Source organism: Henckelia pumila, chromosome 1, assembly GCF_033568475.1.
Source record: "Henckelia pumila isolate YLH828 chromosome 1, ASM3356847v2, whole genome shotgun sequence".
NCBI lineage: Eukaryota > Viridiplantae > Streptophyta > Magnoliopsida > Lamiales > Gesneriaceae > Henckelia > Henckelia pumila.
The window spans coordinates 50,194,828-50,222,335 of record NC_133120.1 but is presented as its reverse complement, the minus strand read 5'-3'; the positions used below and the strand labels follow the sequence as shown (position 1 = coordinate 50,222,335).

The 27,508-nt window shown below is 39.1% G+C and overlaps 1 protein-coding gene across 12 annotated transcripts in view; it reads right to left on the bottom strand.

Annotated features, from left to right (window-relative positions):
• Positions 1 to 815: 815 nt before the first annotated feature.
• LOC140877605 (uncharacterized) overlaps positions 816 to 27,508 on the bottom strand; it is a 33,112-nt gene continuing 6,419 nt past the window's right edge. For 8 of the 12 annotated variants that reach the window (XM_073281141.1, XM_073281149.1, XM_073281159.1 and 5 more), the window contains 5 exons: positions 9,544 to 9,595; positions 9,188 to 9,236; positions 8,953 to 9,090; positions 8,551 to 8,670; positions 8,007 to 8,464 (listed from right to left, as the gene is read on the bottom strand). In XM_073281141.1, the coding sequence (XP_073137242.1) occupies positions 8,329 to 8,464; positions 8,551 to 8,670; positions 8,953 to 9,090; positions 9,188 to 9,236; positions 9,544 to 9,595 (495 nt within the window). In that variant the 3' untranslated portion in view covers positions 8,007 to 8,328. Of the gene's footprint in view, positions 883 to 7,454; positions 7,689 to 8,006; positions 8,465 to 8,550; positions 8,671 to 8,952; positions 9,091 to 9,187; positions 9,237 to 9,543; positions 9,596 to 27,508 lie in introns of those variants that run through there. The other 4 variants (XR_012149294.1, XR_012149295.1, XR_012149292.1 and 1 more) reach the window with 4 other exon arrangements.

Below are 27,508 nucleotides of genomic sequence, written 5' to 3'. Positions count from 1 at the left end.
AGTTCTAAAAATGTTCCAATATAAACTAGATAGACATGCTGATTCGTCTAAACCGAGTCCCACTTCTATCTCTCACTCTTGATGTTAACCAGATCTTCGTTGACTCGATCCTGCCCCACATGTTTCCAAGTACACATACAAAACAAAGCAACAGCCGGATAACTCCGGTGAGAATGATATTCCCAGTAAAAGCAACATAACAAGCAATACAAATAATATATCAACAACATGATATCAAGACAACATATTCAATGTTAAGACGAATGAAATGCATGTCTTTTAAAAACGGGATATCAACTCTGATAAACAAGGGATTGCTGGTATGCTTTTGGGATCCCGAGGATGAGATCACGTAACGACTCACCGACTCTCCCAATCGAGGTGGTGCCACGTATCCCAATCCCCTAGACTTTGGTGCGGCTATAAGGAGTATGCTGACACTAGGTGAACTTCTACAACCTAGGCCACTCACAGTATAGCCCCCAAAACGTCTAAACAAAAAGGGTTGTTCTGCCCGTTGAATCAAAGGTTTGGCTCAAGATGAATGCATAAGAAAAACATTAAGCATTAAGCCATAATAACAAAAACTCAAACAACAAAATACAAGACCCACATTCTAGAACAAGTATTGATGCAAGTATGTGATTTTAAGGGAAACTCAAGAACCAACTGTCTTGAGTGTGCTATCCCGCTAAAACGATGACTGCTTGTACCTTTCGATACGAATAGCTCGAACTCTGGATAAGATACAATAAAAAGGTTATATCAGAACTAAACAACCTAAACAACAACATTGCTCAAGGTAAACTCTTTACCGCTCTTCGTCCAACTCTTCTACGATCGACTGCTGCTAACTCTGGGCTCGAAAAACTTCAAACGAATCTGTACAGAGGCAAAATATGATCAACAACGACGAACAACCCAATTGCCAAAGTTCTACAACTCAAAAAAGGTTCAAAATCCCAAAACTCAAACCGGCGGCATAACAACTATAACTGATCAAACCGGAAACACAGACAGCATTACAGCATTGCAAACAACCCAAATCAATGCTAAAACAACAAAAACAAAACAAATCCAACACATCTCAAAATGCACTTTTTCGAAAATGCTTCCAAAAATCATAACAATTCCGAACGACGGTGTAATTCAAAACCGACTGAGAATAAACGATAAGAACTCGTTCAAGAACAACATAACCGAAACTCAATCGATTTTAACAACATCCGAAAATAGAAGTGCAACTGATCGGAGAAAACTTACTATAGAACAAAGCTCTCGCTGTCGTGATCGCTAATCTGCCTTCAGAAATAAATTCTAATGGACGGATCGACTGGAAACTGAAATCTGAAAGCTCTAAGAAGCTATGGGGCATCTCCAATGGAGGAAGGCGGCTTGGAGGGGATGATGGAGTAAAGAAAAGGTCAATCCAAGCTATAAATATCTAACAAACTCCATATTTGCATTTTAGTCCCTGAAAAATCCAAAAATTTCAAAATAAACCCTGATCAAAATCAAGTTGGCTCTTGAACTCTGTAATCTCCGATTATCTCAAATAAACTCAATTAAGATAAATTTGGGGTGTTACAACTAGTAATATGTGAGAAAGGTTATTGTGTTGATACCATTGTCTTGGTTTACACAAACGGCTGGGTAGTTCAAGACATCACATTCACTAACTAGCTAGTAAATCCGATGGTATTCTACTACCGAAGGTTCAAAGCCAAAAGCTACCTCTCCCAATGCAATAGTCTTTCGATTGAACTTTCTAAGAGTCTGTATTACGTACATACATATGCATTAATCATGTGGGGGATTATTGGAAATTTGGGTTGTGTACCCATTTAGAATCGATAAAATATTTGTGATAAATTATTTCTCGATTACCAATTTGGGTGAATGAGAAATTAATAATGTGTTCCCAAAGAATTGTTTGGATTTTATCGAGTAAAAAGATTGAATATTAAAATATTATATATATTATATATTTAAATGTATTAAAAGAAAATGAAAATAAAGAATGCAACAAGTGGCAAAGAGGCCACCAAAACCTCTTGGAACAAATCAAATTGGATTTGTTAATTTGAATTTGAATTTAGTTCGGTGATTCAAATTGAAAAACCCATTCAGCCGAATGATTTTATGTGGGGGTAGTTATGCTTGACATCTTTTGATGAAGAATTTCAATCGATGTGATGCACCTTTTTATTTAAGGTTTTTTAATATCTATAAATATATCACATATGTTTGAATGAAAAAAGTTTTGATCTACACAGTCTGGAAATACATATATTTCGTGCACAATCATTTTGTTGCATCAATATTTTGTTCTTCATTTTAGAAAGTTCAAAAAGCATTTTCAAAGTTCGCCGGGTTTTGTAATTTGGAGTGCTCCTATTACAAAACGAAAGTCTTTGTATCTTGAGAGACGATTGTCATATTTCATAAGCACCGTGTGTGGGAAAAATTCGTCTTAAGGACATAGAGTCTAACTTTAGTCTCGACTTTAACTTCCTATTGGAGTCATGTTCTAGGACGTGTTGCAACATCATTCAAGCCACAAGATGAACAGTTTCAGATTTGCACAGGATCCAAACCCAACAGTTCGATAGACCGCAGCGAGTTTGGAAAAATAATTGGAGAATGTTGTTCCCTTCTGTAAAAATAAAGTCACTACAATGTTCTGTTTGCAAGGCGACGGCCACTTCTCATGCTAGTCCATCAAGCGAATATGGTTAGACCTGTCAGACGGGCCAACCCATGGCGGGGCGGGCCGACCCACCAAAAACCCATCTTTTGGCGGGTCGAGAACGGGTCAGCCCACCATCCCGACGAACTGAAAATCCTCAACCCAACCCAACCCAAGGTGGGTTGCGGGTTAGGCGGATCGACCCGCGGGTTGACTGACTACAAATAAAAATAAATAAAAATCATTATAATTAATTATAAATTTCATTTTATAAATATAAATATTAATAGAAACATATTAATAAAAAATTTAATTATTGATTTCATCCGTGTAAATTTTATATAAAGTAATTAATACAAAAAAATTCACAATTTTCATTAAAAAATACATATATCACAATAAAAATAAAAATAAAATAATAATTCTCCAGGCCCGCGGGCCTAGGCGGGTTGGCCCTCCTAGGCCCACCTTTAGTTGAGTTGAAAAAAGTTCAGCCCAACCCACTTAAATTGTGTGGCGAAGTGAACTGACCCGACGAGCCTAACCCAAATTGACGATTCTAAATATGATTGTTCATAATCTTACTCAATCGATCAATTCTCTACTAGTCCATCTGTCTTATATGATGCTCCTTTGATTCATGATTGTCACGAAACTAATCTGAGTTAATAAAGGTTTGTTTTGTTTGGCTCAAAAAGAAAAAAACTATGTCTCATATGAACTACTATTTCTCAACATATTTTGAAATAGACATTTTGGAAAGTATTACATTTAAAAAAAAATAAAATAAATAAAACTACGATTTCCTTCCTTTAGTAAAATATTATTCATTTTTTAGGAAATGGATCTATAGATCCGGTTACCGGAGCATGAGATGTAATGAGATCCGGTCATTTGCGATCCGATCATCTAAAATTAAGATTTGAATCCCACCTTCCGAAAATAAGCTATTTTAAAAATTAATTAAACCTTACAAATATAGGTTAAAGATATTGATATTGATATTGATATTGGTATAAGATATATCTGATGTCGCAAGGATTGACACGGTCATTGGTTATGTTGTAAAGAGAACATCAGTTATATACACTTTTAGTCATTATTAATGGACATCCATGATGAGTAAATAAGGTAAATGAGATCCTATCTACATAGGTATTGTCTCAACCCAGATTCAAGGTTTGAGATTTATCAATAAATATGGGGTCTACAATTTTTTCAGTGGATCCCACAAATATTGATAAATCTCCCTCTTTAAATGCATCATTTGGATAATGCCTGTAAAAGTAGGATGAAATTATCCAATAAAAACACACTTTTCTTAGCAATCAAAATAGACGGTTGTGAAAAACCAACAAACAATAAAACAAATAACGAGAAAAAATATCACCAAATAACAAAAATTAAAAAAATTAAAAACATTACGGTGATAGGGAATTAAACGGGTATGTCTAGGGGTATGCATAATATGATCTAAACAGAGAAAACCAAAAATCAAAATCGGAAAAACCAAAAACCAAGTCGAACAATCATCTGAATTTCTTATTTTGGTTTTATAACTTAAAATCAAAATTATTATGGTTTGATTATGGCTTTCTGTCTTCAAAACCAAACCAGCCTTTTTAAATTGTATTTTAATAAAAATAAATGTTTTACTCATATTTTGTCTATTATTAAGTAAATATAATTTTAATAATTCAAATACAAATTATTGCATATTTATTTCTATGTATTTTTTATTCATTAAACTTATATAACTAATTACACTTTCACTAAAAAGTTTATTTGAAAATATTTATAAATTTTGATATAATTTATTGTATCAATCGCATAATTAGAAAAGATATCAAACCAATTTTAAATAACTTAGCATTATTAAAAAAATTTAAACCGAATTTAGACAATTCAATCATCAAATTTTATAATTGTAAATTCGAAAAACCAAATGAAAAATTACATAAAATTAAATTTAAATTACTAATTTACACATCGTATAATGATATATAATCAATCCATTGAATTTATTTAAAAAACCGCAAAAACCAACCGTATAAACTGGATCGTAGTACTATAAAACAGAACCAGACCGTAACTAAATGGTTTGATTATCGGATTATACATTTAAAAAAACTATAGACTGAACGAGTCTGTGAGTTTGGCCACCGGTTCTGTGCTCCCCTCCTCTTCACTGGCTGTCGTTGGTGGTCTAGGTGGTAACTCGCGGATTGAACCAGCCGAGTCACCGAGTCAACCCATTATTGTTGACTCGACAGTCAACCCTTCGAGTTATTTGGATTTGACTGTTCCGGTTGCTATTTCGGCTCCTCCAGTTCTTCCTACGGTCTCTTTTAAGGATGTTGTCGCCTCCTTGTCTCCTAGTTCGCGCAAATTGTGCTTTGATGGTTTTGCGGAATCGACAATTGAAGCCCTCGCTCCGACTTTACATGACAGGATCCTTGGGATTCTCTTTTCGGATCAGGTTATCTCCTCCTTATCTGAGCCTTTTAAATTTGCTTTGGTTGGGAGGATATCTGGGAACAGGGGTGTGACTCTGAATTGTGATATAATTGTTGTTATTTCTCGTATTGGCTTAAAGGGTTCGCATACGGTGAAAATTTTGAAAATTTACTTTTTATCGTAAATTTTTTACTTTTTACAACACTTCACTCAATTGTGTCCTTCTTCACAAAAGAAGATGCCTATTTATAAAAACTCATTTGAGCATAGCCCAAAAATACACATTTAATAATTTTACTATTTACTTTGACTTTTACTACACATTTTAATCATCACATACTTATTTTGAACATTTCCAACTCTTATTTTCAACAGATTCAACCTTTATTGATAATCAAATAGAGTATTCACGGACAACCAAACCTACTTCAACTAGGAAAAAATTGGGTTCATCTCTCCGGCGACTGAGTTGCCCCGGTTCGCCCCTGTTCTGATCGAGTCTGTGAGTTTGGCCATCGGTTCTGTGCTCCCCTCCTCTTCGCTGGCTGCCGTTCGTGGTCTAGGTGGTAACTCGCGGGTTGACTCGGCCGAGTCACCGAGTCAACCCATTACTGTTGACTCGGCAGTCAACCCTTCGAGTTAATTGGATTTGACTGTTTTGGTTGCTATTTCGGCTCCTCCAGTTCTTCCTACGGTCTCTTTTAAGGATGTTGCGGCCTCCTCGTCTCCTAGTTCGCGCAAATTGTGCTTTGATGGTTTTGCGGACTCGACAATTGAGGCCCTCGCTTCGACTTTACGTGACGGGATCCTTGGGATTCTCTTTTCGGATCAGGTTATTTCCTCCTTATCTGAGCCTTTTAAATTTGCTTTGGTTGGGAGGATATCTGGGAACAGGGGTGTGACTCTGAATTGTGGTATACTTGTTGCTATTTCACGTATTGGCTTGAAGGGTTCGCATACGGTGAAACTTCTTCTTCTTGATTTTTAAGATTTTAAATCTTTCAGTGGAGGAGGATTATCTGTTTTTTTGGAGTAGGCCTGAGGTTTCTATTAGGTCAGTTGCGATTCGATTCTCTAAATGGACACCTGAATTTAAATTTGAGGAATCTTCGGTTGTTCCGGTTTGGGTCAGGTTTCCTGATTTGCCCCTTCATCTGTATGATAAAAGAAGTCTTTATCCGATAGCAAAGATCTTAGGTAAACCAGTTAAGATTGATGATATCACTTCTGAGGGTTCCCGATGTTCTTTTGCTAGGGTTTGTGTTGAGATGGATGTCCTCTTGGCTCGTTCGGAGCAGATTTGGGTTGGATGGAGAGATTTCTATCATAAAGTGGATGTTGTGTATGAGAATGTTCCACATTTCTGTACTCGCTGCAAGTTGTTGGGTCATTCCCTTGAGCTTTGCTCTCGGAATGGGCCCTTTGGGCGACAGAGACGGTCCAGACGCCAGGCTTCTGCCCTACCTACTGGGGGCTAGTCTCGGGGTAGCCAATAGGATTTGGTTCCTCCCTCTATTGTTGTCCTTCGATTGCTGTGGATGGGTGGACTCATAAGAACGGTAGACAGCGACGTCCTCAGGTTCAGGGTCTTGTTTTGCCTCAGTCTTCGTTGAACCCATTTGAGGCCCTCCGGGACTTGAATGAGGATTTGGGACAGAGATCTTCTGCTATTGGCACTAGTTCTGCTTCGAACTCGTAGTTGATTATTGAGAATGAGTTTGGACAAATAGAGGTGATGGCTTTTGCTACGCCACAACCTGATGTTCCTGCTGATGGTTAGGGTCAGGACTTTGTTCCTCCAGCCCCTGTAAGTTTACCAATGATGGATTTTGCTTTTGATAAGGGAAAGAAGGTGAAGCTTTCGGCGGCTTCCCATGCCTCTGCGAGTCATCCTCCTTACCTATCTGTTCGCACGCGCTCTCAGAAACGCTATACCTCTTTGACTCAGCAGTGCAGACAGCGTGCTTCTTCTGGGCAACCTCCTTGAGTTGCTATTTGATGCTGGTTATATTCGGTGAACGTTTTCTATAGGCTTCTCCTTATCCATCGTTGATGATGTTTCTATTTAGGACATTTGTTGTCGTTTATATTTTTAGGATATGATGTATTGATGTATATATATTTACCGTTGGGGAGGTCTTTGTCTAATCATCTCCCCCTTTGGTGTTTGTTCTCTGTTTTTGCTAATATACAAGTAGGGATCTGTTTAACCCCCGCTATCCGCGGTGTTTTTTTTTTTAAAAAAAAAAAATTTACCTTGTAACCAAAGAAACCTAAATATATAAAACCTAAATTCGAAATTAATTAATAAATTACAAAAATATAGACTTTAAAATTCGAATAATTAAACATAATTAAACAATACAATAATAAAAAAAAACTTGAACTTTCATACATAAGGTTTTTAATTTCTTCAAATTGCCATACTCTTGATCTTCAATTTCCTTCGTCATTTTCAATTTATAAGAATTAAGACTCGTTCCACCACTAATCACATTAGGTGACCTCTCCCCGCTAATGAACTCTAAACACAATGAGAGCTCTACATTAATATTGAACCAGTTGGGAAATATTAATTCATTTCGAAATTTAGAGATTTTTTTTTAAAAAAAATAAATTAAGTTGGAAATTTATATATATAAACATTAATATTGAAGGAAATATTTATTTTCATTTCGAAATTTAGAGATATTTTTTAAAAAAAATAAATTAATTTGGAAAATTATATATATCTTTAGTTTGCAGGATTTTCGTGAGCGACCACTATGGGTTTTAGTGATTTTTTTTTTAAAAAAAAATTAGTGGTCGCTCATGAAAATCCTGCACACTAGGGTATAAAAACGAAATAAATTAGTGGTCGCTCATAAAAATCCTGCACACTAGGGTATATAAACGAAATACAAGATGGCCACGCAAAAATGCTTCCACAAAATAAAGCAGAATATTTCACACATGTTTCACATACATGTCAATTGAGCTCTATTAAATATGCATATGATCGCCAGTCTACTCATCAATTCAAGTTCAGTTTACCATATTAGTTAAAGCTAGTTTGAGCAGCATTAGAATAATAGCATTGAAAAGAATCTCACCTTCTATTTAATACTGGAAACCGTTCATGACCCGATACAAGCTCCCTGCATCCTTCTTTGTTAAGTGCCACATCAAAGGCCATACATAAATCATGAATTCAAGGCAGCAGCAAAAATATGGTTACGCCTGCTTTCAACAAAAGTTTTTCGAAAATGATCAAATTTCCCATCCTTGATTGCTTCTCTTATCGACCGGAAGAATCCCAGATAGTGGTGCGTGTTATGACTGGTAAAACGGGACGAAAAGCCTTTGTTAGCAATTCAAAAAAGCAAAAATTGAAACAACAATTTGGTAAAATAATCACTGCATACATTTCCAATAGAATTTGTGCCAACATTTCATGGACATTAAACAAGTGGTTTAGGTATGCTTTTGTATGATTCTGACAAGTGTAGCAGTTACAATTCTCCAGAATAGGCGACATATCTTTTCTGCAATCAAATCAACGAAATGTGAGTAGCTCAATTTTCAACATAATAGCAATTTACAGCCAACACGATAGATGGATAAAGGATTAAAGCTAAAGGACTTGATATTTCCTGCATCACAACCAATCATAAATATTGTTACATGAGTACTTAGTTTCTTCATCAGTAAGTGTTTTGTGCAACGCAAATTGACGTAAAGGGAACATCTTCCAACACAGCAACAGTAATTTTAGCAAGCTGCAAAGTGAAATACAGTGAAGATACCTACAATTTAGAGATACTTGCCTGTAAATGGTTGCCTTCAGATTGATCTTTGTGCCATCACTATCATAATCAGTATGCTGATCAACAGAACCATGTCTCAAAATATTCTGTGACGAAAATGCAAGTGCAAAGCCTCCAAGTGTAAGATGATATATGTACCTAGATACAATTTTGGCTTACACTTCAAAGTTTGCAGAAGAAATACATGATATTGATGAAGGAATCTAATGAGGATTGCTGAGTTTTAAAAACATACGTTGAGTCAAACAAGTCAATGCCTGCAGCAACTCCCTGCAAAACTTCTTCTGCATTATCGAAAATAAAATGAGACTCAAACTGACAAAAAAGCTACTGAAGTATTCACAAGACATATAAGGACTGTTCGACAGAAATTTTTTGTAATTCCAATGATGGACTCCTTCACAGGAGACATCTTCTGCGGATGAAACAGAAGATAGCTCATATGTTTCAAATTAAAAGCAATCCAAAGATTATCTGTCACACATCAGCATATGATATTATTTCTCAAATTTAAAATACACTAAACTACAAAAGTCTATAGATGGATCGAGCTTCAAAGAGAAAGAACAATATATCTGGATGAGTGAATACCAGGAAGTTCAAGGCCACATATCTGTCGAGGTTTCTCTTCTGGTAAATTCACCTGTTAAAACATAATTACGAACTTCACAAAAGACAATACGCATTTCAGCAAATAATCCATTTTAACAGAAGGTAAAAATGAATTTAAATTTATTACAAAATCATATGAATTAAGTAGAAATAGATGGACCAGTGTTGTAAATGGCGGGAGGCGGTGGCGGGGGCAGTCAATGACCGCCTACCGCCTCGACTGCCTAGGCGGTTAAATTTTATTTAGCAATTTTTTATGGGTAATCATATATAGTCATACAATGTAATCACAAATAGTCATAATTTTTTATGTAAGATGTCAAGAAACTTCATAAATATAATATCATCTAGACAAGGTGCAAATAAATATATAAATGCAAACTAATAAGATAATTAATAAAGATTCATCATCCGGTTTGAGGCGGGGGGCTGCGGCGGCTGGCAGTTTGAGGCGTGTGGGCCTAGTGGTTGATGTTGAAACCACTTGGAACCAAAAGTGAAAACAAAAGGTGGGCAATGTGCCGACCTCGGAAATGATGCAAAAAAGGTGGCGTACTTGTGCTCTATGCCCCAATTGGTGTGCGATGTGTCGGAAAGAGAGGGAAACGCAAGACCACATGTTCATTCATTGTACTTTTACGAGTGGGCTTTGGGGTAGAGCCTTGATAGAGTTGAGGCTGGTTTGGGTGACTCCAAGATCAACGCAAGATATTGGACATCTTTTGGGCGAGACAGGGATAATCTTTTGGAGGGTGATCGTTCATGGCGTTTGCTGGTCCGTGTGGCTGGAGAGAAATAGAAGAATTTTTGAAGACTTTGAAGAGTCGATTGACGAATGTTGGGAAAGGATCAAAATCAAAGTTTCTACGTGGATAAGGTCTCATGTAGATTTTGAGAATGTTTCGATCTCGGATTTATTACGAGATTGGGCTTTTGCATTTTGTTGGTAGGGGTAGAATCATGAAAGCTTCTTTATCGATGGCGGATCACTTGTCCGCATATTGTACATCATAATTTTAGAGTAATTAATATAATCTTGTTTCTTATAAAAAAAAGTGAACAAAAGAAAGTGGGTTATGTTTTTATTATAACTAGGGGTTAAAATTAATTGATTTTGACTAGGTTTTTAAATTAATTGACTTTGACATTTGACTGGAATTTAAAATTGTTTATCGCCTCAGCCGCCCGAGCGCCCGCCGCCACCGCCTCGACACCCTGGCTGCCCGCCTGGCCCATCGGACAGCTTAGGGCTGCCTGAAGAGGTCGCCTGATGCCAAGGCGGGGCGGTCAAGGGCCGCCTACCGCCTAGCCGGCCGCCTCGACCGCCATTTAGAAATTGTAGAGGACTCAATGACAATTGTCAATATCTATGAAGCTCGTTCTTTGGCTATCAAACTGTAAGGTGACCCTTCATTATAGCACGGGGAAGTTAAAATTATACAGATCTCTTTCTTCACAAAATTTCTTTATTATATAATATTCATCAAAATATTGTCGAAAGAAACAACTTTAACAAAATTTGTTGTTCCGTCGCATTCGATGATGCTTTGGATTGGCAATTGATGCAATTTACCAGCAATCTAGCCACAAATTTAAGGTCACCGAATGATTGCATGAGTGTGCTTGTCCTTGCTTCAACAATTGTCCTCGTGCAGGGTTGTGATTACTGTTGTGATTGTATCAATGTTTAAGACTGAGATTATCATCTGTGTTTTCGTTTGGGGTTGTAAAATTACTTAAGTTGTTTTCGCTGTTTATTTGTTGTTGTTAAGTTTAATTATGCATACTTATTAGTATGTTTAGTGGTGACTCGGGTCTACATTGGTTCTACAGGTAGGAGATGTTCAAGAGGATCAATGTCTGGGCTATTTCATGAGTGGTCTGAGAGAGGAGATACGAAGACAGATGATCGTCCATAGCCCTCAAACGGTGGATCGCGCCATGACATTGGCGAGAGGTTTGGAGATGGAGTTGTTTGGAGCGATGGCGGATCGGAGAAGTTACGAATCGGGTTCTGGGTTGAGCCATGAGTAGAAAACTTTATCTGGAATGGGTTGGGTTTCTCAGGCCCAATTCAATGGCGGTTACCCAAATAAAAATCATCGACCGACTTATGGGAGTACAAAGACAACAAGCCCACGCGATCTATCCGTACATAGACCCTTCACCCCAGCACCTACCGGCGGAAGTTTGTGGCCTATATACGGTTGAAATAGCGGCGCTGAGCGGAGTGGCAGTGGGGCTAGGGCTTCGATGCCTACGGCCGCGATGATAGAATCATTTCTCACCAAGAGTTTCTTCACCGACACAAAAAGGGACTCTGTTTTAAATGTGGGGAGCCGTATCATCCGATGCACTGCGCCAATAAAAACTTGAGGGTTACCATTTTGGCCGAGGAAGATTGGAAATAGATGGAGTGAGCTAGGGCCTGGAGAAGAAGAGGGTTCGCAGCCGATGGGCGAAGGTGAGACTTGGGCAGTAACTTCGAATGTGGAGTACAATACCTTGGAGTTGCCATTATATTCAGTCAATGATATCAATCACCCTCAAACGCTGCAAATAAAGGCGGGTTTAGAGGGTCGAGAGGTGGTTGCGATGGTGGACAGTGGCGCAAGCCATGATTTCATCTCGAAGAGGCTGGTTAAGGTGTTGGGACTAGTAGTTGATGAGGGGGTATGTTTCGCGGTATGTATGTCTTGGGGATGGGGGTCGTATTTGCTGTCAAGGGGTGTGCAAGAATTTAAACACCGATTTGGGTCGGTGTCAAATGAAGATTGTAGGTTTATAGTTTCGAATTGGGACGTACTCTAGGGGATGTCTTGCTAAATTGGGCGAAAATGCAAATGAAGTTTAGTTGGGGTGGACGAACTGCGGAGTTGCACGGGGATCCATCACTCAACTGATCCATGGTATCTCTCAAATCAATTGTCAAGACCACGGATTTGAAATTTGGTGGGGCAGTGTTGGTAAAATGGAGAAGTGATGAAGATGGGAAGCCTTCTACAGTGGTACGAACATCTAAACTATGAACGAGGTATTTAGGCCTTACTTATGGAAATTTGTCCTCGTATTTTTTTATGATATTTTGATATATAGCCGTGATTGAGACGAGCATTTGGTGCATGTGGAAATTGTGTTGGGAATCCTGAAGGCCAATGCACTTGTTCTGAATAAAAAGAAGTGTTCGAATAAAAAGAAGTGTTCCTTTGGGTTGCATCAGGTGGGGTATCTAGGGCACATCATCAGTGGACAAGGGGTTCAAGTGGATCAAAAGAAAATTATGAGTGTTAGTCAATAAACGAGAACGCAGAATATAAAGTCTTTGAGGGGGTTCCTGGGATTGACAGGGTATTACAGAAAATTTATTAGAGATTATGGGAAGATAGCACGGCCATCAACGGATTTACTAAAAAAAGAACCAATTTTGCCAAAACAAGGCAGATGAAGCTTTTGAAGGGTTGAAGCAAGTTCTTAGCACCGCTCCAGTACTGCGGATGCCTGACTTTTGCCAAGAGTTTGCGGTGGAGAGTAAAGCGTCAGGGCTGGGGTTGGGTGTTGTATTAACCCAAGAGGGCAGACCCTTGGCTTACTAGAGCAAAGCATTGGCAGAAAGAGCATTAGCTAAGCGAGCATATGAGAGAGAACTCATGGCGTTAACTTAGTAGACCGCAAATTCGTGGTTATCACGGATCACAAGCCCCTATAGAGTCTATTACAACAACGAATTACGACTCCGGACCAGCAATATTGGTTGGCCAAACTACTTGGGTATGAGTTTGAGATCAAACACAAGGCAGATGCTGAAAATGGAGCGGCATATGCTTTACCTTGACGGGAAGAACTTGGGGAACTAGCGGCAGTTACAAAAACCGAATGGGTGGAGATAGAAGATGTAAAGAAGGCTGTTACAGAGGATCCAAAGTTAAAAGACATTCTTGATAAAGTGAAGCTGGGGACACTGGACAACAAACATCACTCCATAATCAATGATTGCTTGTTGCATCAAAGCAGAGTAGTTATTCCTCAGACTTCAATGTGGGTTCCTAAATTGTTGAATGAATTTCATGCCACACCCGTGGGAGGCCACTCGGAGCACTCAGAACATATTGAAGGGGATGCGGCAGGATGTGAATAAGTTTGTCGCCGAATGTGCAGTTTGCCAGAAACATAAGTATGAGGCCACCTCCCCAGCAGGCTTGTTGCAACCTCTGCACATTCCAGAGGTGATTTGGGACGTGGCCACAGATTTCATCACAGTGCTGCCGAAGTCAAAAGGGTATGATGTAATTTCGTGGTGCTTGATAGACTGTCCAAATACGAACATTTTATGTTGCTGAAACACCCCTACACAACAAGAACGGTGGCTGATCTCTTTACTAAGAATGTGGTGAAGCTACACGGGTTCCAAAAACGATCATGAGTGACAGAGATCCCGTGTTTATGAGCTTATTTTGGTCCTATCTTTTTAGACACAAGGTACGCAACTCAAAATGAGTACCGCGTATCATCCTGAAACCGATGGCCAAAGTGAAGCATTGAATAAGTGTGTTGAAACGTATTTGCGGTGTTTTTGTTGGAAGCAGCCGAAGCTTTGGTCACAATGGTTACACATTGGGCAGAATTCTGGTATAACACTTCTTACCAAACTACTGCGGGATTAAGTCCTTTTGAGGTGGTCTACGGACGCAAACCACCAGCAACAATCCGTTTTCTCCCTGGCGAGACGGTGGTAGCAGCTGTGTCCCTGGCACTTTGGGACAGAGATGAGCTCTTGAGGCGGCTCAAATTTAATCTTGCGAGGGCTTAATAACATATGTCAAAGTATGCTAATCAGCATAGGCAGGAGATTCATTTTCAGGTCGGGGATATGGTCTATTTGAAGTTGTCTCCGTACCGCCAAGCATCAGTTTGTACAAGGTTATCTCAGAAGCTGGCAGCAAGGTTTACGGTTCATTTAAGGTTGTAAAGAAAGTGGGAAAGGTGGCATATCACTTACAATTACCGGAAGCGTCTAAGGTGGACCCAGTTTTTCATGTTTCATGTTTTAAAAAAGCAATGAGGAAGGAGTGAGGCGAGGCAAGATTACCTCAGGAGTTGGATTCAGACATGTTAATGGCGTTCGAACCAGATTACGTGGTAACAAGGTGAATTAAATGGTTAAATGGAGATCTGACTAAGCAACTACTCGTGAAATAGAAAGGAAGATCGGAAGAGGACGCCGCGTGGGAGACCTTAGCTGATTTCTCCGCACAATTTCCTGATTTTCGCCTCGAGGACAAAGCAATTTTTGAGGAGGCCAAAGATGTTATGAATAAATATCCATTGGGCTCGGGGAGTGGGAGTTCAAACTAGTAGAGCCCATGTCGAAGCGGACAAGAAAAACCCAAGATTGTTAATGTGTATGTAAGGAGATCGAAAAGGAATACACGTGAAGGAGGTGAGGGTATATAAGAAAGAGAAGTTGTATAAAGGAGTATTCAGTTAGAGATGGTGTGAAAAAGTGGCTAGCACTTAGCTGGAGAGAAAGTTGCACAGAGTGACTTACTCTATGTTTCTTTTCATTTTTGCAATACAATCATATCTATTTCTCTTGTGTTCTTCATTTACTTGCGCATGAGTTTATGTGCATTGGGGAAGAACACAACATAAAATGCTCATGCACAGGCATCCGGAATAAAGTAACAACTACATCAAGAGCAAAGAGGCTTTAGCCAGTCGCCATAGCTTTTGGGCCTAAAAATTACACTAATGTTGGTCTAAGTGCTACAGTTAAAATCCTGTTAACATTAGAGCCTAACTCAGTCCCAAAAGCTAGCTCAAGGAAGATGATTGTCGAAGTCCATAAATGCAACTACCAACATTTTTATCTAACCGACGTGAGACAACTAACATATCCCCTCACGTCCAAGAATGAACATCTGGAGCATGAAGTTTACAAGACAGCGGGTGACCTTACTATGGGCAATCCAACGCATAACGGTGGGTTTGTGCTCTGATACCATGTTAAGCTGATGGACTTGAACCTAACTCAACCGAAAAGCTAGCTCAAGGGGGGGAGGGTTGTTCAAGTGCATATATACAACTCCCAAAAACTCTATCCAATCAATGTACGACAACTAATTTACTCCCTTCACGCCCAGGAGTGAATGTCTGGAGCGTGAAGTTTATAATACAATGGACATATGGAGCGAGAAGTTTACAATATAATGGGTGGTCCAACTATGAACAGTCCATCACATAGCAGTGAAACCTGGCTCTGATACCATGTTAATATTATGAACTTGAGCCTATCTCAACCCCAAAAGCTAGCTCAATTGGAGAGGTTTGTCCAAGTCCATATGTGTAACTTGCAGGATTTTTATTCAACCAATGTGAGACAACTAACAAATCCATTCTCACTGGACTTGAGTTTAAACTCTTCTCACCAGTCTAGTCATTCTAGCAGCCTCTCCCAGTCCATACCATACAGCCCAAGAGCTCGCCTTGATGTTTAAAAGGTTTTGTGTCGCCTGGCTGGCTAGTCCAGTAACTCATTGCCCTAAATCGCACAGCATTCCTTCTCCAACTTATGTGCAGAATTCTACTGGGTGTGATGTTCTTTAGGTGGACTCCCCTATTATGGTTTCAAATTAGGAGCGTGGAGTCCATATAACAAGTTCCTACCTATGTATGCAAAATTTTAGGCAGTTGTGGTTCGCGCCTTATTCACAAAACAAACTGAAAAAGGAATTTCAACCTTGTAAAATAAACGGCATCCCATCTTAAGCCCCACCAGTATCCTACTCGTCCAAAAAGTCCTCTGATTTAGGTTGCTCTTCCCAATTGATCCACTATAGAGAGAAAAAGTTGTAGGCGGAAATTAAGGTAATACACAAGTTATGTGATATCTAAATAGAGATCCGATGATGTTTCCGTCACCAATCACGACTCATTCTACAAAGCTCATCAAGGATGATGCAGAACAGTAGAAGATTTATAATTTTATATATCACCTATGAGAATGACTAGAAGCATGTCAACGGAAAACCTTAGAAATAATGCATCTAAAGATTGAGACTCGTTGATAGTCATAGGCTCACTTGAAATGAAGCTAAGAGGCAAGCAGATCCGATGATGTTTCTAGTAAGAAAGTATTGGCCTAGTCCTGTTGAGAATAACGATCAAATCAAGGCAAATCACATTCCACATTTGTAGGAGATTTATTTGATTGTATATTCTGTAATTATAGGGATTGTTTAACTGTATATTTACATTACCTTATTTATGCTTTTCCTAATATATAGGTTGTATTGTATCTATAAAGAGGCTTGAATGTCAATAAAAATATATCCGTCCCTGCATAATCTACATGATACCAGAGCCAACGTAATTGGTCTCTGTTCTTCACTTTCAAGAATTTCACTCTGCTCCGTTTTTTTTTTTATATCTAGCCATGTCTGAAGAAGTTATTGCCAATACCAAACCTAATATGTCCAAACCTCCAACTGAATCACTCTGTCCAAATAACTACAATTCAACTCAATGGGAACAACTTTCTCAGATGGTCTCAGTCAGTTAAAATGTACATTAGGCGGAGAGGGAAGATCGGGTATTTAACCGGTGACATTTTAGAGCCAAAAAAGACTGATGCCGGTCATGCAGTTTGGGATGCTGAAAACTCCATGATAATGGCCTGGTTGGTGAATTATATTGCAACGCCCCAAAAAATTAGCTACCGAATTAATTGGCAAGTAAAATAATTATTGAGTTGATAAAATAATAATTACTGTCAAATGAGTTATAGAGTGTATTTACAAAATACACGTGTCAATGAGTTTGACTATTTATGGTAATTTTGACATTTTTAAATAATTATTGAGATATTGAAATAAAAATAATTATTCATGCCAGATAATTTAATTTGAAAGAGTATTTGACCGAGTTGACTAGTCAGAGTCTAAATGTGACTCAATAACTAATTTGAGAAATTATGAATCGAATTGATTGGTCAATAATTTCAGAATTTGGTGTTGGTAGATGTTGGGTGTGTGTACCAGAAAAAGATGCAATAAGTTTAGGAAATGTTCTACACACCTCATAGCATCATTTACTACCTTTAAAACTGTTACAGATTGTATATATATGTAGGAATTATATGATATGATTCTCCTTGATTGTAGGGATTGATTGTAGAGATTTGATTAGTCTATTTCCTAATATAGGCTGATACTTTGTATATATATACGTGTATGAGATAGATGAATAATATACAAGTGATATGTATTCTTTCTCAATATACGCTGTAATTTAACATGGTATCAGAGAGCTAATACAAATTGTAGGAAGAGTCACTTGTCGATCTGCCAGTTCTTAGATTCCGGCCATCGGAATCCCTGCGTGTGAATCGTGATTGAGAGATTCGAGACCGATGCGTCTGCTGTCAGAAATCTTTTCGGTTTGGTCAGCATCAGTTCAGGTGTGGGACCTTTTACGCAGAAGGTTCAAAGTTTCCTTTGACTCTTGCTGCCCTTCGGTTATATGGCTGAGAAGAAATCTGTAGTTGTGTCTGATGTTGTTCCTGTGTTCTCAAAAATCACGGAACATAAACTAAATGGCTCTAATTATCTTGATTGGAGTAAGACAGTTCGTCTTTATCTGCGCAGCATTGATATGGATAAGCATATGGTTGATAACCCACCTACAGATGAGTCAAAACAGACATGGTTGAAAGAGGATGCTCGATTATTTTTACAGATACGAAACTCCATCGAAAGTGAGGTAATTGGTCTAATTAATCACTGTGAATTTGTGAAGGAACTAATGGAATATCTGGATTTCTTGTACTCTGGAAAAGGGAATATTTCTCGTATTTATGAGGTGTGCAAAACCTTTTATCGTGCAGAAAAACAAGATAGGTTCTTACAACCTATTTCATGGATTTTAAAAGAACTTATGAAGAACTCAACATGTTATTACCATTCAGTGCTGATGTAAAAGAACAGCAAAATCAACGTGAGAAGATGGCCGTAATGAGTTTTTTGGCCGGGCTTCCACATGAGTTTGAGACAGCTAAATCTCAGATTCTCTCCAGCTCTGAGATTTCATCTCTGCAGGATACTTTTAGTAGGGTGTTGCGTACAGAGAACTCTCCACCTGTTGGACTTAATAGTGCTCTTGTTAGTCGAAATAACATATCTGAATCTGGAAGATATCAGCACAAGAATGGTGGTAAAGGAGTAGGGTCAAGCAACTATGACAAACATTTTGACACTCGAGGACAGGAATTTCGTGGTATTGTTTGTCATTATTGTCATAAGCCGGGACATATGAAACGTGATTGCGGGAAATTGCAGAATAAGAAACCACAGTCAGCCTACATCGCTTCCACAAATGGCACTTCTGGGCAATTTGTCACGGTTCCTGCTGATGAATATGTCAAATTCTCTCAGTACCAAGAGTCATTAAAGTCCTCATCCACCCCAATTACCGCCATTGCTGAGTCAGGTAAACCAAATGCATGTCTTGTTTCTTCATCCACGAAGTGGGTCATTGATTCTGGTGCCACAGATCATATGACAGGTAATTCTCAGTTATTCTCTGCATTTCAGTCACATAGCTCCAATTCTACAGTTACTTTAGCAGATGGATCAACCTCTCATGTTTTAGGATCTGGCAAAATCACTCCCACTCCTTCGATTTCTTTGCATTCTGTCTTAAGCTTACCCCAGTTGACTTTTAATCTAATTTCTGTCAGCAAACTTACTCGTACCCTCAACTGCTCTGTCTCATTCTTTCCAAATTACTGTCTATTTCAGGATCTTACGACGAAGAAGATTATTGGTAAAGGACATGAGTCAGGAGGCCTCTACATTCTTGATACACAATTACCGAAGTCCATTGCATGCTCTGGAAAGAGCTTTCATTAAAGGGAGACAGATTCTCGACTGCTGTCTCATTGCTAATGAGATGGTAGACGAGTTCAGATTGAAGAAGAAGAAGAGAGGATGGGCTTTTAAAGCTGATTTCAAGAAAGCATACGATAATGTGGACTTGAGATTTTTGGATTTTGTACTAATGAAAAAGGGATTTCGTGAGAGGTGGAGAAGGTGGATCAAAGGCTGCGTTGACAACGTCAACTACTCGATTCTTATCAATGACAGGCCTTCAGGCAAAATAATAGGAGAAAAAGGATTAAGACAGGGAGATTCTCTATCTCCCTTTCTTTTTAACTTGGTGGCTGATGTTTTGGCTAGACTGATGGACAAGGCTAAGGCCATGAACCTTATTCAAGGCTGGGATATAGGTAGAGAAGGAGTCGAGGTTTCTCACATACAATTCACAGATGACTCATTATTTTTTGTGAAGGACGGAGGACAACTAAGATTTTTGAAGGACATTCTGGTTTCTTTTTGTGAAATGTCGGGTTTGAAGATCCATTTAGAAAAGAGTGTTTTGTTGAGCATTAATTGTGAGGCCGCAAGGCCGCAGAGGAAGTGGAGATGGCTAGAGAGTTCGGCTGTGGGCTGGAGTCTTGGCCAATTCTTTACCTGGGGGTACCTTTAGGAGGAAGCCCACTCAAGGTATCCTTTTGGGAGCCGGTGTTGTTCAAAATGTCAAAAAAGTTAGCGAGTTGGAAGAAATCCTTTCTATCGAGAGGAGGGAGACTAACCTTGATTTCGGCGGTGATGAATGCCATTCCGTTGTATCAGCTGTCGATATTCAAAATCCCTAGGGAGGTGGCGGAGTCCATGGAGAAGTTAATGAGGAATTTTTTGTGGGATGGGCCGGACGGGGACAAACACTGCCACTTGGTAACTTGGGAGAAGGTTAGCTCTCCAAAGAGTAGGGGAGGTATGGGGATCGGCAATATTCGTTTAAGGAATAAGGCTTTGTTGGGTAAATGGTGGTGGCGTTTCTCTGAGGAGGGGAATACGTTGTGGAAGAGGATTGTAGTCAGCGAATACGGCATGCAAGAAAATGGATGAGACGCGGGAATGGCGAGGCATAACACTTTTCGGAGTCCCTGGAAGTTCATCTCTAGGATTTATCCGGATTTTATTCAATCCGTGAGGTTAGTGGTTAAGGGGGGAGATAGAATTAGGTTCTGGGAGGATTATTGGGAAGGGCAATTCTCTTTTCAGATTCTTTTTCCTTCGCTTTTTAAGTTCTCTAGAGCTCATAATAAATCCATTTCGCATTTTCTTTCTAGGGAGTCCTCCTCTTCGTTCAATTCTCTTTCTTGGGATTTGCATCTTCGTCGTGATCTTAGGGATGAGGAGATGGGTGAGTTAATTAGTTTGCTGGAAGTTTTGGGCAAGGTTAGCTTAGTGGAGGGAGAGAGGACATTCGGAGGTGGAAGTGGGATGATTCATGTGTGTTTTCGGTGAAATCTTTCTTTGATTCTTTTTTCTCGGATGATTTGTTTCCTAAGTTCGATCTTTTTCACACAATCTGGAAGGCCAAGATTCCCTCTAAGGTTAAGGTATTCACATGGACAGCAGCGTTGAGAAGATTGCCGACTTGTGATGTGATTCAAAGGAGGTTTCCGAACTGCTCCTTAAGCCCGAATTGGTGTGTACTGTGCAAACAAGGGGAAGAGAGTCAAGATCATTTGTTGGTTCACTGCACATACACAAGCTCCTTATGGTGGCTGCTGCTGCAGGACTTGGGTCTGTCATGGATGACACCAAGTACCACGAGGGAGCTGTTTGCAGCAGATTTGGGATGGTCAATAGGAACGAGGGGGAAAATTATTTGGAGGGTTTTAGTGCATTGCGTCTGTTGGATGGTGTGGTTAGAAAGAAACAGAAGAATCTTTGAAGACGTAGAAGATTCGATTGGAGTTAGTTGAGACAAGATTAAGTTGAGAGGATCAACTTGGTTACATAATATAGATGAATTTCAATCTTTTGCGATTTCAGACTTGTATAGGGATTGGAGCTTAGCATTGAGCTAGATTAACCTTGAACCCTCTGTTGAGGATTAGTGGACCACTGGTCCACACCTTGTATTTTAAGGTCTTTAACTATTAATAATAATAATATTCGTGTTTCTGATCAAAAAAAAAATAATGATTTGGCATAATAGACTAGGACATCCAAGTTTTTCCTATTTAAAATATTTATTTCCAGATTTATTTAAGAGAATAGTTTGTCATTCTTTGGCTTGTGTCTGTGAAACTTGCTTATTGGCTAAAAGTCATCGTAATTTTTACAAAAGCAAACCATACTGTGTTTCATTTCACCTAATACATAATGATGTTTGGGGCCATTCTAAGATCATTACTTTAACGCAATGTTGTAAATGGCGGGAGGCGGTGGCGGGGCGGTCAGTGACCGCCTACCGCCTCGGCCGCCTAGGTGGTTGAATTTTTTTAGCAATTTTTAATAGGCAATTATGTATAATCATGCAATGTAATTACAAATAGTCAAAATTTTTTGTGTAATATATGTAATTAAATAATGTTATGTCTAAAGAAGCTTCATACAATATATACAATCTAGAAAAGTGCAAATAAATGAAACAAGAAGAATTGCGTAAAACATTCTTATTATTTCTACTGAAAAATACAGCCTTTATACAAGTTACATAATCATAATAAAAAGTAATAAAATCACTAATTGATCTCAAGATAATTTCCTATTCTAGATAATTCACACAAAGGAAACTATACAAATTAGTATCTACAATATCTCCTAAATATTTCTGAAACCTTCAACATTCCCCCTCAAGCTTAGGAATAGATATCTCTCATTCCAAGCTTGCTACGAAGATTTTCATGACTTGGCTTTGTGAGACTCTTGGTTAGGATATCAGCTTTTTGATCACAAGAGGAGATATAGGATAATTTAATGTCTCCTTCCATTTCATCCTTAATAAAACTTTGGTCTATCCTTACATGTTTCATTCGGTCATGCTGGACTGGGTTGTGCACAATGCTGATAGCAGATTTACTGTCACTGTACAACTTGATAGGTGAGCTGATAGTAATTCTCAAGTCTTGCATTAACCATTGTAGCCAAATAACTTCACACATCCCTTGTGCAATAGCTCGATATTCAGCCTCGGCACTACTTCTTGCTACCACGGTTTGTTTCTTGCTTCTCCATGTAAACAAATTTCCCCACAACTTCGAGCAAAAACAAGAAGTTGACTTACAGTCATCACTTCCAGCCCAATCGGCATCAGCATATGCCTCAATGCTTCGGTTATTATTATTTTTTAAGAGCATAAGTCCTCGGCCAGGAGTTCCTTTGAGATATCTTAAAATATGATTCATTGCTTGTAGATGACTTTGAGTTGGAGAATGCATGTACTGACTTACCACACTGACGGCATATGCGATATCAAGCCGTGTGAGAGATAAGTATATTAGTCTGCCAACCAAGCGTTGGTATCTACCAATGTCTGCATAAGGTTCATTCTCCTTAATGCTGCTCTTCCAATTTTTTTCCAAGGGTGTTCCTGCCGGTTTGCAACCCAATTTTCCAGTTTCTTGCAACAAATCAAGAGTGTATTTCCTTTGAGAAATGAAGATACCATCTTACTTCGAGCTATCTCCATGCCAAGAAAATACTTTAAGGATCTTAAATCTTTTATTTCAAATTATTTCCTCAATTTTCCTTTGAGCTGAAGAATCTCAACACTGTCATCACCTGTAATTATGATATCAACCACATACACAATGAGGATGGCCTTTTTTCCACCTTCTCCTGCTTTGATGAAAAAAGTATGATCAGCCTTTCCTTGACTATATCCCAGTCGCATGAGAGTGGAGCTAAATCGAGTGAACCACGCTCGTGGGGATTGTTTCAACCCATACAATGATTTTCGAAGCTTACAAACTTTCCCTTGCTCATGTTCTGACTGGAAACCAGGTGGAATCTTCATATACACCTCCTTATCAAGGTGACCATTCAGGAACGCATTTTTTACATCTAGCTGGTGCAATTCCCAATCCAAGTTTGCAGCAAGAGACAACAACACACGTATTGAATTGAATTTTGCCACTGGAGCAAATGTTTCTTCGTAGTCTATACCATATGTTTGAGTAAACCCTTGGGCCACCAACCGAGCTTTGTATCTTTCAACTTCTCCATCAGCCCTATACTTTAGGGTAAACAACCATTTACTTCCAACCACTTTCTTATCCTTGGGTAGATCCACTATATCCCATGTTTCATTCTCATGCAAAGCTGTCATTTCTTCCAGTACAGCACTTTCCCATTTTTTATCTTTCAAAGCATCATCAATATTTTTGGGAATTTTCACACTGTCAATTTTTGCTGTAAAGGCCTTAAAAACAGGAGACAACCTTTTACAAGTTAGAAAATTTGCAATAGAATGCATAGTACAAGATCTTACCCCTTTCCTTTGTGCAATTGGAAGTTCCAAATCTTTGCAAACTACTGGTTCCAATTCTAGGATCGATGATTGGTTGTGCTGAGAAGGCTTTGGTTTGCGAGAGTAGGTCTGAAGAGGTTTCCTTGAAACTACCTCCTCATGTACTTCTCTCCCCTGTTCATGAATCTGGATAGGACTTGAAACAAGTATAGGAGCTGAATTTATAAGAGGAGACACATCTTCTGATATGGGTAACGATACAGTAGGATCCCAAATACTATTCTCGTCGTTATTTTTCCCCTGGAGAGGAGAGCGAGAGTAGAAAAAATTATTTTCAAAGAAAGTGACATCCAAAGAGACAGAACTTTTTTTGTGAAGGTGAGTAGCACTTGTATCCTTTCTGGGTTGGGGAGTATCCTACAAAAACACACTTGAATGCCTTGGGATCAAGTTTACTTCGGTTTGGCTGTTTGTTGTGGACAAAAACAGTACAACCAAAGATTTTTGGGGATAAAGAGCTGAAAAGATTAAGGTTGGGAAAACTGGCAGTTAGAGCACTCAAAGGAGTTTTGAATTTGAGTGTTTTCGAGGGTAAAGTGTTTATCAGATAGGTAGATGTGAGAATCGCCTCCCCCTAATAGAAATTAGGAATGGAGCTACTGAACATAAGGGACCTAGCAACTTCTAACAAATGACGATTTTTTCTCTCTGCCACCCCATTTTGTTTTGGTGTATTGACACAAGAGGTTTGATGGTGTATCCCATTTTCTCCCAAGTACTGGTTGCATTCACTTGATAGGTATTCCTTTCCATTATCTGTGCGAAAAACATGAATATTGGACTGAAATACATTCAAGACAAATTTATGAAATTGTTTGAACCAGTAGAAAGTTTCAGATTTGTCCTTCATGAGGTATACCCAACACACCCTCGTGTGATCATCGATAAAGGTTACAAACCATTGAGTTTTAGTGAGATTCGAAGTTCTAGCAGGTCCCCATATATCACTATGGACTAGCTGAAATGGTTTTGAAGGCTGATACACATGCGTAGGGTAATTGGTACGAGGTTGCTTTGCAAGTACACATTGTTCACACTGAAAGGAATGTTGATCTTTATTGATAAAAAGATGAGGATACAAAATTTTCATATACTGAAAGCTAGGGTGTCCCAAACGTTGATGCCACAACATTACATTAGAGTTAGAAACAACTGACATAGAAAAATTGGGTGACTTAGACTGGCTAGGATTCTTTGTTTCCAACAGATAATACAATCCATCTTTCTTCTCAGCAACTTCAATCATCTTCCTCGAAGAATTGTCCTGAAATTCACAATGAGAAGGAAAAAAGGTTACAACACAATTCATATCCTCGGTTAGTTTGCTTACTGACAGGAGATTATGAGATAAATTTGGCACAAATAACACTGATTCTAGTGTCATATTTGATAGACAAACCGAGCCCTTCCCCACAGCAGGTGATACTTTTCCATCAGCAACCCAAACATCAATTTTGTTGTTGCAACTGGTATATGTGTCAATAACGGCTTTTGTTCCAGTCATATGGTCTGAGGCTTCTGTGTCCACAATCCAGCAATCTGTGTGTTGGGATTTTGAGAGGAAATTATGATGAATTATACCTGTTTTGACCATAGCAGCAGTAGGCGTTTTTGAGGTTTGAGTCGCAGATCCATTGGATGCTCTAGTTTGTTGCAACAGTTGACGCAACATGTCCAAATCCTCACTGGAGAATTCTGGTCCAGTAGCAACGTTAGAGGTGGACTCAGCAAGATGGGCTGATTTGGGCAGTCTTTGTTGCTTCTTGGGTTTCCAATCAATGGGCTTTCCATGAATTTCCCAGCAAGTATCACGAGTATGATAGGGCTTTTTGCAAAAATCACATACCACTCGACCATCAGATTGATATCCACGGGCTACTTCTGGTTAATACGGCAATGTGTGACGATCTCGATGGAAGCGATTTCCGTCTTGTTTGTGCGCAATCAGAGCAGAACCCTGGGCATCTAAGGAAGAGGTCTCTTGTCGTGGGGAATGCAACATAACACGTCTTCTACAGCTTCCCAGATTTCCTTAGCTGTCTGGTAGTACAAGTATGTGCGGCCAATGCTTGGCTCCATAGAGTTTATGAGCCAAGCCATAACAATGGAGTTTTCGGCTTCCCATGAACTAAAGCTTGGATCAGTTTCTGATGGAGCCTTTTTTGTACCTGTCAAATATCCGATCTTCCCTCTTCCCTTGATTACAAGAATGACGGATTGAAACCACTCTCGAAAATTCAACCCATTGAGCTTGTGTAGGGTAATTTGCAGCGAATGGCTGTCAAATGAAGGATTCGAGGATATTGGGTTTGGCGGAACCACCTGGTTTACCACGGTGGAGGGATTTTGAGGCCATACTATGATAGGCTGTAACACACGCAGAGATGCACCCCTAAGATCGGTGGCTTTGATACCATGAAACAAGAAGAATTGCGTAAAACATTCTTATTATTTCTACTGAAAAATACAGCCTTTATACAAGTTACATAATCATAATAAAAGGTAATATAATCACTAATTGATCTTAAGATAATTTTCTATTCTAGATAATTCACACAAAGGAAACTATACAAATTAGTATCTATAATATCTCCTAAATATTTCTGAAATCTTCAACAATAAATATATAAATGCAAACTAACAAGATAATTAAGGTGGTGGCAGATGGCGGCAGCGGCGGAGGGCGGATGGAGGCGGTTTGAGGCAGGTGGTGGCTAATGGTGGAGGACATTTGAAACCAAAAGTAAATACAAAAGAGAGTGAGGGGTGTTTTTATTATATCTAAGGTTTTTAAAATTAATTGACTTTGACTGGTTTTTAAAATTATTTGACTTTGATAGTTGACTGGAATTTTAAAATCATTGACTGCCTCGGCCGCCGAGGGCCGCCTCGACCACCTTCTTGCCCGCCTCCGCCGCCTTGACCGCCTGCTTGCCCGCCTCCGCCGCCGGATGGCCTCGGACCGCCTACAGAAACCGCCTTAGACTAAGGCGGGGCGGTCGAGGGCCGCCTACCGCCTAGGCGGCCGCCTCGACCGCCATTTAGAACACTGCTTTAATAGGGAAAAAATGGTTTGTGACATTCATCGACGATCATACACGCCTATGCTAGATCTATTTTATGAAGTTGAAAAATTAGGTTGCAAAAAGGGTTACAAGTGTTCCAATCCAGTCACAAAAATATTCCATGTTAGTATGGATATTCTGTTTCTAAAAATATTCTTTTTTACACCAAAACCTCTCTTCAAGGGGAGAGCTTGGGTGAAAATCAGTTTTGGTAACAAGAAGAACCAAAACCGATGGTTTTCGTTCCTGAAATAAATGAAGAACTGGATATTTTAAAAAATGAATTCAGAAAGTTCTAATCTATCTATGCCAAATAACATTGGAACATATACAGGCTGGGAAACATTACCACCTATGTCCACTAAGCTACGTGTTCACTCTAGACGTAGGTTGAAGTCTGGCATTGAGAATCTTCCTGTCAATCATGAGCATGGTCAATCATCATCACCTATTTCACCAGTTTCCGGTAATCCCCCTTCTAAACTCAACGCCTTCAC